At 35.3% G+C, this 12259-nt stretch overlaps 1 protein-coding gene across 1 annotated transcript in view; it reads right to left on the bottom strand.

Moving 5' to 3' along the window:
- NUP107 (nucleoporin 107) overlaps positions 1 to 12259 on the bottom strand; it is a 64135-nt gene that overhangs the window by 2918 nt on the left and 48958 nt on the right. The window contains 9 exon segments of the mRNA XM_007953389.2: positions 4996 to 5109; positions 5481 to 5606; positions 6060 to 6220; positions 6652 to 6754; positions 7584 to 7696; positions 8207 to 8357; positions 8668 to 8706; positions 9410 to 9528; positions 9833 to 9902. Of these exon segments, the coding sequence (XP_007951580.2) occupies positions 4996 to 5109; positions 5481 to 5606; positions 6060 to 6220; positions 6652 to 6754; positions 7584 to 7696; positions 8207 to 8357; positions 8668 to 8706; positions 9410 to 9528; positions 9833 to 9902 (996 nt within the window).

The following is a 12259-nucleotide window of genomic DNA, read 5'->3' as shown; positions in this document are numbered from 1 at the left end:
GAGGAAATGGGGAGACTGAACCTTTATCCATTGCTGGTGGGAATGCAAAATGATAGTGTTGTGGAAAACAGTGCGGCAGTTCCTCTGAAAACTAAAAACAGAGCTTTCATATGACCCAGCAATTCCACTCCTAAGTATATACCAAAAAGACCTGAAAGCAGAGACTCAAACAGAGATTAATACACCAGGGCTCACTGCAGCACTGTTCCCAATAGCCAAAATGTACAGAGAACGTGATGGGAAATGGCCATCAACAGATGAATGGATAAATAGCATGTGGTACATGTACACAATGGAACTACTCAGATTACCAGTAGAAGAAATGAAGTCCTGATACATGCTACATTATGGATGGGCCTGGAAGGCATTAGAAAAATCCACTACCATCACAAAATAAGCCAAGAACAAAAGGACAAATAACGACCTCGCTTATATAAAAAGATAAGAAAATGCAAATGTACAGAGAACAAAGTTTATTAGTGGTTACCAGGGATGGGAAGGATGGAAGAATCATACTGATTAAGGGTACAGTTGCACAGTTGACTGATATAATTGCTGTCAGTAAGCTGTACATGTGTAAAAAGTTGAATTGGCAAAAGCTGGGTGATAGATATATTTACAACAATGACAAGGAAGGAAAAAAAAAAAAAAAAGCTGAGGCTGCTTATGAAAAACCGAACACTTCATGGGATTTGATTCCTTGGTTTGGATGTTTAGGGTCATAGTTTCATGGGACATCTCAGTTAACTGGCCTAATAACATGTTTAGTGCTTCTGATCTACCTTCCAGTTCACCGTGTAGTAGTAAATGGTGAACTAGAAGGCAGAACAGAAGGAACAACAGCAACAAAATAAAATGTAGGTGGAGGGAAAAAAAAAAAAATCAAACCAAAATGCAAATGGCAGAAGCAAAAGGTTTCTCTAAAGCTTAATTTAATTATGATGCTGGTAAAGAATACGAATATACGAGGGACTGCCAAAGAACAAACAAATCTGTCTTCAAACAAGTACAGCCGTAATGCTCCTTAGAAGAGAGGATGGTCAGACTTCATCTTATATACTTTGGACATATTATCAGGAGGGACCCGCCCCTGGAGAAAGACATCATGCTTGATAAAATGAAGGGTCAGCAAAAAAGAAGACCCTCAACAAGAAGGACTGACACAGTGGATCCAACAATAGGCTCAAACAGCGATGACTGTGAGGATAGTACAAGACTGAGCAGTTTTCCATTCTGTTGGACATAAGGTCGCTATGAGTTGAAACAGACTCCAGGGCACCTAACAACAAAGCTTAATGCCCACTTAATAAAAACCTCAAACAAACAAGACAAGGTTTTAACCATATTATCTAGTAGAAAAGATGTTACGGTAAAAAAAAGGCTTGAAGAGGAACCATGGAATCATAGGTAAGCTGTACAATGTAATAAACAAAATGTTATTTCTAATAAACTTACTATGTCTTGAATAAAAACGTATAAAAGAAGGAAGAATTAGAGCATAAGAACAAAAATTAATCACTAATTCCCTGAGTATATAAAGATGTAAATATAGATAGATATAAAGACTAGAGGCAGGACTTCCAGTGAGACGGAGGAATAGGCAGACAAGCAACACAGACCCTCTTCAACAAAGAAAAGAAAAACCAATTGACAGAGATACAGAAGATAATACTGAAGCCCTGAGCATTGAAAGGAACTATACAGAAGTGGATTAGGCACCAACTAGTGGAAAAACCTGAACGAAAATAATGAGTACACAGATGATCCGAGCTGCGGACTATTAGCTACTCTGACGGGACCAACAGCTTGAATATTTGCAAGTGGTGTTAGGACCTAATAATTGACCTAAACATCAGCCCAGGTCACCACGGGCTGCAGGGACAACTGAGCTGGTGGCCTATGACTAGGAAGGGAAACAGCAAAGACGGAGAGCTGTTAACTTTCCGCTGTCGGGAGGGCACAGCCATTTTAGATATTTAAAGTGACCGAAGGCACAGCCATTTTGAATGTTTACAAGCGGCAGCCATTTTGGATATTTAAAGTGACCAAGGGCGCAGCCATTTTGAATCTTTGTAAGTGGCAGCCATTTTGGATTTTAAAGTGACAGCATTCTTATTCGGATTCCAAGGACCCAAGAATAGGCCGTGTTTGCCAATGTCGGCAACATACAAGAGGCTGACAACAGGAAAGGAGACAGGTGGTGAGTATATAAGTGCTGTCAACTAGTAAATAGAGGAGCACAGCACAGTACCGTGTTTGCATAGATAACATACAAAGAAAACAAAAATTGTGGGCAAGTTACTCTAACATACAATCACCAATTAAATATAAATGCAGAAATGTCACAATGCCTTGGAGACAACAGAGCATCACAGTCTACACAAAGAAACAAGATAAAGCAGGAGAAACAAGCAACCAAGATACAGACCCAAAACACATCCCCGAGGAAGACACAGCATTGCAACTCCCTGATAAGGAATTCAAAAGAGTTATATTTAGGTATCTTCAAAGGATTGAGAGACAGATCAAGGAAAGCACTGACAAAATTGAGGAAAACACAGAAAAAACCCTAGAACAATTTCGAAAGACAATACAAGAACAAAATGACAAAATAAAGAAAAATTAGAAATTACACAAAATCTACACACAGAAATCCAGAAAGTTAATACTAAATTTTCAGAAATAGGTAAGACACTAAATTAAATGGGCAAAGGACCAGACTGAATCAATGGAAGACAGAATGAGTGAGACTGAAAGCAAATACCTGAACACTTCTCTGTTGTTGTTGTTGTGAAGAGACTGTTATAAGGTAGAAAGGCCAATTAACTAAAGTATGAAGTCAGCAGTAGAGGCCTGGACTAGAATGTGGCAGAGGCAGAGGTGGTGGAGGTGATGAGAAGTAGGTAAAGGTGAGCTGCCTGCTCCATTCTCCCTGCCATCCCTCTAGGCTACCAGCCTCCAACACTAATGGAATGATTCCATGGTTAATTAAAAACTTGAGGTGAAGATATAAGAGTATAACAGCAAGGCTATCATGGATGGTTTTGTCTTAAACAGGGGTGACTGACCTGTGCTTCTTTCTACAGGTCATGGACACTTGGCATGGAACTCATCTGTGTTACAGAAAGGGGTGTCATTTTCTAATTCGTACACAAGTGATATGTTTAGTATTGTTGATGATGTAAAAGGATTAAGCTAAACCCAAAAGATGTGATTCCAAATACCATTATTTATCATTTGACTACTTAAGAAATCTCTTGAGAGTTAGTTTTGAAGAAGTGATTGGGACTGAACATTGATTAAAAAATGTTTGCTGAAACAATGGTTTCATTCATTGCCTTCTATCCCAACTCCATTTTCTTTTATAAGACTCCATTTACTAAGATTAGTTAATTAATAGCTAAAATAACAAAGATTTATATATAAATAAGGCACTAAAGTCCTCAAATTTTAAGTGACAATTAACTTTTTTTAATACTTAAATTTTATCTTAATAAACACCGCATGAATCAGAAGAGAAAGGTCTAGCCTGAGGAGGCTGCTTAAGGTTTAACACTAGGCAGCAGACATCTATTAGGAACTTTAGGCCGAGAGTGGAGATTTTAAGAGAATTACTGTATCAGGAATACCAGAAATAAGGCTGTGGGCTCCTGTCTCTGCTGGTTATTGCTTCTGGTCAGAAAGGGGAAGCTAGAGGTTGTAGAAATACATAGCTGTAAAAAATAGTAGTAAATAGACCAAGATAGGAGGAATGGCAGAGGAAAAATACCAAAAACTTTCCTATGGCTTTCTCTGTTCAAAATAATAAACCAAATACTCAAGAATCTAACTTCTGGTTCTCTTTAAGCAGATTATCAGATACACAGAGACAACTGAGCTACTCATTGTCTCTATTATGCACAGGATCAGGCCCAAATGTCTTTGTTTCCCTGATTATCACCTGCTGTATGTGTCCTTTTTCTCATCTCAGTTCATCAACTTCTACCATTCATTCAAGATTCAATCAAACGTCACACCTCTGAAGCATCTTGTCCAGATCCCTCCAAGGCAGAAGCAACCTTTTCTTTCCTTAACTGACAAGCTACTTTATCTGTGCTTTTCTTACGACATTAAATATTTTTGTTAATAGCAGCTCTAAACCAGACCAAATATTAAAGCCCTCAATCCAACCAACTCACTGCCATCGAGTTGATTCCAACTCACAGGACCCCCTTTGAATTTTCAAGGCTATAAATCTTTAGTAAAGTAGTTTACCTCATTATCCTCCCACAGAGCAGCTGGTGGGTTTGAACCGCTGACCTTCTGGTTAGTAGCCAAATGCCTTACCCACTATGCCACCATACTTCCTTAAAGCTCTTCTTAGGTGGTGGGGGGAAAAAACAATCCCAGTCCTACCTCAACTAATCAAATCATAATCTCTGGGGGTAGAGTCCAGTATTTTTAAAAAGTTTCCCAGGTCATTCAAATGGATAGCTTAAGAGATGAGAGTCATTGCTTCATACAGTAAAACCAGTGAAAGCTGGAACCTCTATAAGGCAAAAACTTGTCAGAGAGGGAAAATGTAAATATTTTCCACTAAAATAAGCAATACAAAAGTGGTAAGACTGCACCCAGTCAAAGGTGAAAAATTTGGGAGACCCAGAAAAACAAGGCAGTCTTGTTCAGTTCTGGCTCTCACAGGTTTCACTGTATGTCTTATTGACAACACTAGACTTACCTTCATATCCTTACATTGATTAAATATATGTATAATTAAATTTTTAGATCCAGATTTTTTCCAAAAGTGGATTTCCGCATCTTGAGAAAATGGTTTACTGAAGAGTCAAACACTTTGAGTCTCTAGCTAGTATCTCTAGGTTAAGCTTAAAATATGGATGTTCAGTAATAAATACAAAGGTTGGACAAGATCTGAATATGCTCCTATTCAAAGACAGAACTTTTTTCTAAGACAGTTTTTTAAAAAATAGTTTTAGCTAGGAATAATGCACAGCTTACCTCTCTAACATCCACCATCCACCCTCCATCAACAAACAGTAAGACGTTATACATCTTCTCCTTCACATCAGCAGTTAGGGCATCCAAATGCCCTTTCCAAATGCCATAATCCATCTGCAAAATAATCGTAAGGCAGATATAATGGGACTAACCTCATAAATATTTATAAAGTACAGACATGAATATAGAAAATCATTTTGTATTTCAGTCACCCAAATATAAAAATACTAACAGATTTACCAATAAAACACTAAACTGTTAACTTTGTAACAAATGAATGCTAATATCACCTGAAGATATTTTTCATGTTTGGTTAATTACTTACAACAAAAAAGCTAACTATACAGATGGCAAAACTATACAAAGCAGAACATTAACAGGAAACCACTTGTTATAAGAGGAATATGAATGCTGAGGAAATGACTTCTTTATATAACATTCATTTTTAAGATGAAACATAAATTTCATGTCCATATGCAACTTACTTCATATTTCTTTTCTTTGTGTTCATAAGCCACTGTCTCAGTAAAAGTTGCCTGAGGTGTCAAAGTAGGTTTTTGTGGAGCTGAATTCATATGCTTAAACCACTCATTAAAGGTTTCATGGGCTTCCTAAAGAATAAAATAAAACAAAACACAAGAAGAAAAAGTTTTCATATATGTTCAACAAAGCTTTTAAGATTTGGTTCTTGCCTAAGGCATCTGACTGCTAACCAGAAGGCTGGCAGTTCAAACCCACCAGCCACTCCTTGGAAGGAAGATGAGGCAATCTACTTCCGTAGTGATACTGCCTCAGAAACCCAAGGAGGGGTCACTATGAGTAAGATCCGACTCCATGGCAGTGGTTTTTTTGTTTGTTTGTTTTTTTAGCACTGATCAGAGGGTCATGCTAATAAAGACAAGGTCATGGTTTCAATCTCCTTGGGCATCAGTCAGTACTACAGTCACAAAAGAGAGAAGATTATGAGTCAATCACCATTCTGGAAAAACAGCTCAAAGTCTGAGAATAAATCAGAAAAATCTTCACAAAGCTAGGTACTTCTAGAAATTTCTTTACATTCTTACCAAATAAGCTCGAATGCACAAATGTTCTCTGATAGCATTATCGTCTTCAGCAGGAAGTGGACTTTCCATTCCTTGTTCCTCCCATTGATTATAGATTTCTGCTATAGAATCCTGAGGAATTTTCACAAATACTTCTTTTGCAGCTTCATGTTTTTTTGATGCTGTGCCAAAAAGAGGTATAAGTTTTCAACATACATGGAATTCTGTGTAATGATTTCTAAAAGAGTCAAATTATTGGTTTGTCATTTTTATAGCTATAAAAATTTCAGATGCCAAGGCATGTCTATTAAAGGTCTCGTGATCTTTCTGCCTAATGGCCTGGCTTTTTCTTTATTTCAATCTGATATTAACATAAAGGATACACTAAATGTAGTTATGTTTACATACTTCTGTCTTTAAAATAAGCAATTGTTTTATAAAGTCTGACAGCCTTGAGATTATACTCAAAACTGATTAAGTTTGACATACAAAAGTAGCTATTTGTTTTGTTTTGTTCCTAGTGAGGGATTAAGAAAATAAAACACAAAACAAAACTCAAGGGTATATAGATTAGAACAGAAACTTTACAGAACGAAACAAAAACAGCTCATACCCAGGAATTTTCTCATTATGGCGTTGCCTTGTTTAAGTGCCTCTGCCCTCTGTGCTGGGTCAAATACCAACCAGTCAATGACATCAATCTTTAAGCGGTCCTCCTATTCATTGAAGGGGAAAATGAGAAATTTTGGTTTTCTAAGATGCTCCACAAGTTAATAGAATTTACTTATATTTACATATCTAGTGGACATCATTTCCCCTCAACTTATACAAAAGTATGAAAGCATCTAACTTTCCTTAGTTTATGTTCATATTCATAGTTCTCTATTAAACTATAGAAAACACTTAGTAGGATGTGAATCTGGGATCATATAGTCTATTTCCAAGTAATTTAACTATGTGTGTGATTCCTGTAGGGACGACCCTAAAATTTTTTTTTTTTTCCTAGACATAACTTAGGAGCTCTGGTAGCACAGTGCCTAAGGCACTTGACTGCTAACGAGAAGGCTGGTTGTTCAAACCCACCAGCCACTCCTCGGAAGGAAGGTTGGGCAATCTGCTTCCATAGTGAAACTGCCTCAGAAACCCAAGGAGTGGTCGCTATGAGTTGGGGCCGACTCGATGGCATATAACAACAACAACAGACATAACTTTCTATTCCTTTCTGAAAATAAGATCATGGAAGCTACATCAGCATTAGTGATTTACTAAGGACCAAAAATAAGCTAAAGAGCAGAAATCCACACTTAGATTTTTTTCTATTAAAAAAAAACCTCCTTCAAAATACTGTTATTCTAAGTAATTCTTTAGATAAAACTTAAATTTATTACCAATTTTCATAATCTAAAGGGTTTTGGATGGCAATGAAAAACTCTTAAAAAGAAAGAAATCACTGTAATTTAAGGTAGAAGCAGGTTCACCAAGGAACATCATGAAAGACTTAGTAGCACTTACGTATCATCCCCCTAGTTTACACCCCCAAGTTACCTCAGTAGTGCCAGTATCTAGGGCTGGAGCCAGGTCATGATGATTAAATTCACCATTATCTTTCTTTCGAATATTCTCAACTACAGTTTTTGTTATTGTTGCAACATCCAAATCTAAAGAGTTTTTTTGAAGAGACAAAAACCAAACAGCCAAAATGATTTTGTAAATTTGGAGTAATAATTATTTAAAAATATAACACACAGAATATAAAGATTTAAAAAATACCAAAACTAAAAGATACCTTATACATTAGTTATAGTGTAATTTATGAGCTCTGGTGGTGCAATGCCTATGGCATTTGACTGCTACCCAGAAGGTTGCTGGTTCAAACCCAATAGCTGCTCCACAGAAGGAGATGGGGCAACCTACTTCTCATAAAGATTTACTGCTTCGGAAATCCAATATGGGTCACTATGAGTCAGAAGCAACTCAATGGCAGTGAGGTTTTTTTGTTTTGTTTTGTTTTTTAGTGTAATTTATCTTATTCCTAAAACAGAACTTCAATGAAAATTTTATTGTTTTCTCAAGAGAAACAATTTAAAAGTAGAAGGACAAATGTTACTAAAACCAAAATGGTAATTTACCTAGAAAGCCCGATAAATGAAGTTCTCAACCACTTTTACCTGCTTCTTTAGCCAACTCCAGGCAATGGTGGCGCTGTTCAAACTCTGTAACACCTTCTAAAAATAATGCATACTGGGCAACAGCTAGGTCTTGAGGCAAATGACAGGTATAAAATGCTATGAGATTTGTATGTTTTTCACTTATTAAAAGCTGAAAAACAGAAAAATATTGAAGTGCATCAACAGTAAAATAAGTTCTAGGATTAGCAGTGCTTTTATAAGAGTTTACTTCAAAATTTCATGCATATTTACACATAAGATGAAGAGATTTCGTATCGACATGGATTGTTCTGCTAAACAGAGTAATATAAATTCAAAAGAAATGTCCTAATGATAATTAGAAGATCTCTCTTGGATTCTGATGACTTTCCTGTAACTGGGTATTAAAATAGTGCCATTCTTATTTTTGTTTTCATTGAAAGAAGAAAAAAAGAATCAAACAGTGGATGCTGAAAATTTACCTGTATGTATATTTTTAAAACTTCAATAGAAACTTCTTCCTTGAGAGGAAAGAAAGACATAATTCAAAACTCCGTTACAAATACAACTGCTTATATGTCACAGCAACATGTCTAATAAAGTCTGCTATTGAATCCTTTAATGATTTTAATATTTACCATGGGCTTACAACTATATGCTATATTAAGTGCTTAGAAAAGCTCACGTATTACCTGATTTAACCAAGTAATTACTATTATTGTCTACATTTTCCAAATGAAGAAACTATGACCTACACAGGCTTTGTTTATCCAGAGTTAAAGTTAGAAGCTGCTGAGTAAGGATGTGAATCCAGGATATCTTACTCCAAAGCCCAACCTTTCAACTACTATGTCATTGTGCCTTCTACATGTACTCTGGTAAAAATGTTATCAAACATTTAGAAAAAAATAAAGTAAGAGAGAAAACAGGTTTGAAAACTCAGAGAACTCAGTCTGGTTCAGATGGCTTAACTGCTTGATTTAGAGGTGGGTACAGATGAGAATAAAGGTATGCATATATTAAAAACTGGGTATCCACCAGCATTCAGCAGCCACAACTAGAACCCTAAAGGATCACTGACAGTGAGTTATCACCGAGTGATCATATGAGACTTCTGTACTCTTATTACCATTTCTAGAAAATAACAACAAAAAGTGTGTTTTCCTAAAGAAAGATTTATAGCATAGCTCTGCAAAGAAAAGTAAAATGTTCATTCTCATTTACTTTGGTTTGTAGTCCCAGAGTTCGAAAAAACAAAATGAGATGAGTCATGAAGCGGAGGAGGTGTCCAGGTAGACTATTCCTGCCTTTCGAAAGCCATTTGCTAAATTCATCCATCAAACCTATAAGCCATGAAAGAAAAGATTCAATCCAATAGGGATAAAATCGAAAGAAGAGAAAAAAACACTGCCAAGAACATTTACTTCATTCTTCTGTCTCATTGTTAATAACGATTGTATATAATTCTCCACACACTCCTAAACTAACTTTTTATTTTATAATAACAATTAAGTGAATAGTTGCATTCAAATAGCTGATGCTTATAAAGATTAAAAGATGTCACAGACAATGTTTTGATAACTTTTCACAAAAATTATGAGAAAATGAAGAAATCATACAAAGTAAAACAAAACTATAATATCTTACCATCAATGTCTCCCAGGATAAGGAATTTTTGAACTATATGATAGTGTTCTTGATTCTCTTCCAGAACTCTCTGAAAAAATTTTGACATTTTCCATAAATCTTTTAGTGGTCATTCAGTAGTATGTATTCACTGTTAAGCAAGAAATGCCAAACTTTTGAAGGAACATGTATTAAGAAAAAGTTGGAAATGAAGGGTGTTAGGAAGATCAAATAAAATATGGGAAAGATACTGCCTGCCTTTGAAATATAAGCAAGGCTGAACAATATCTTAAAGCAGAGAACTGTGATATAATAATTTAACTTTGTGAATGTCATCAAAATGTTATTTATATTTTACTACCATTTACCTTGGCACTCCATGGTGGACCAGAAAGGAAGGACACACATGATTTAAGCAAAATAAACTAAAAGATTTCTTTCAACATGAGCAGCACTACTTGAAAACATTCTTTGGGTATTCTCTTCTGCACATAGCACCAAGATTAGCAAAAATCATCAAAACAATGATTAGGCATACAATAAAGAAAGTCATTTATAAGTAACCCGTGGCTTCATTTTTTTTGAAGCAAATAGTCCACTGACTTTTTTTTGTCAAATATATTTTAATCTTTCTTTAGTCAGTTGTCTAATTTTCTTTCAGTATTTATTCATTTTTGCACTCAAACCTTTGCTCTAGCTGAAATTTATTTTAGCACATGGCATGAGGTAGGGATCTAGCTTTGTTTTCTAAATAAATCATCCTTTTTGCTCTGAAAGATTACCTCTGTCATCTATTCAGTTCTCATATATAAATAACAACAACAAAAAAAACCACCCACTACCACAGATTGATTCTGACTCATAGCAACCTTTTGAGGCAGAGTAGAACTCTAACAGAATAGAACTGGCCCATAATGTTTCCATGGCTGTCATCTTTCTCCTGCATTGCAGCCGGTGGATTTGAACTGCCAACCATTTAGTTAGCAGCCAAATGCCTTAACCACTGTACCACCAGAGCTCCTTTCTCATATATACTTGGATTTAATTTGAACCTTTGTTTTTCACTGACCTATTTATTCCTGTGTCAATGTCATACTGTTTTGTTTTTTTTTAATTGCAGTTTGGGTGAGAGTTTAATAGAGTAAATTAGTTTTCCACTGAACAAAGTATACACATTTTGTTGCGTAATAATGCTTGCAATCCCCTCAATGTAACAGCACTCTTTCCAATCTTTCTTTTTTCAAAAATTTGTTTCCATTATCACTTATTCTTCTACTTGGAAATTTTCTTTCCAGAAATAATGTCTCAAAGCATTAGGTTCTATGTTACTTTTAAAATGACTGACACATTTATATTAAATCTTATCATCCAGAAATCTTATATATCTATTTACTCATGTCTTATTTTATGACTTTCAACAAGATCATACAACAAGATTATAAGGTCCTGAAATCCTCGTGTTAAATTTATCACTGAGGTGTTCTTACAGTTTCGGCCAATCTTTTCCTAACTAGAAAGGTTGTGATTTTTTTGTAACTTCATCTTATACTTAACTATTTTAATAAATTCTCTTATTAATTCTAATAACTTATTGAGTCTTATATGCTTTTATATTTATATTTTTATCATAGGTAAATGTGCCATTGTTTTCTAGTATTTACATCTATTCTTTGATTTTATTTCATTAGCTACAAATTTCAAAATAATAGATTGGTAATAAATACTTGACAAAAAAGGGTTAATTCCCTTAGTATACAAAGAGCTCCTATAAAAACATAAAATTCAACAACAACAAAAAAAATAGGTAAAAGATATGAATAGGACATTCACAAATGGTCAATAAGCCTATGAAAACATGCTTAGTCTTAGGAGTAAACTGGCAAATGTGAGAAAAATAATGAGCTCCTATTTTCTACCTAATCTAATGGACTGGCAAAAAAAGAAAAACTATCACCATTTAAGACTGAGAATGCAGGAAAATGACCACTTTAATAAATTACTTGCAGGAATATGAATTAATCGCTATACTTGCTAATTAGGTTAATATATAAATATTCTTTAATCCAGCAGCTCCACTTTTAGGAAACTTATCCTGAAGCAACCAGACTAGCAGGTAAGAAAAAATGTATGTAAGAATGCTCATTACGACCTTGGATGAGCAAAGCACTACTGAAGAAGAAGAACAAAGTAGGAGGTCTCACAATGCCGGATCTCAAAACCGACTATACAGCCACAGTAGTCAAAACTCCCTGGTATTGGTACAATGACAGACACATAGACAAATGGAATGGAATTGAGAACCCAGAAATAGATCCATCGACCTATAGTCAGCTGATCTTTGACAAAGGCCCAAATTCCATTAAATGGGGAAGAGAATGTTTGTTTAATAAATGGTGCTGGCAAAACTGGAGATCCATTTGCAGAAAAATGAAACAAGATCTGTACCTC

This window comes from Orycteropus afer, unplaced genomic scaffold (genome assembly GCF_000298275.1).
Source record: "Orycteropus afer afer isolate SDZICR_OR568_19922 unplaced genomic scaffold, OryAfe1.0 scaffold00392, whole genome shotgun sequence".
Classification (NCBI taxonomy): Eukaryota; Metazoa; Chordata; class Mammalia; order Tubulidentata; family Orycteropodidae; genus Orycteropus; species Orycteropus afer.
This window is presented reverse-complemented; position numbering and strand designations above follow the sequence as displayed.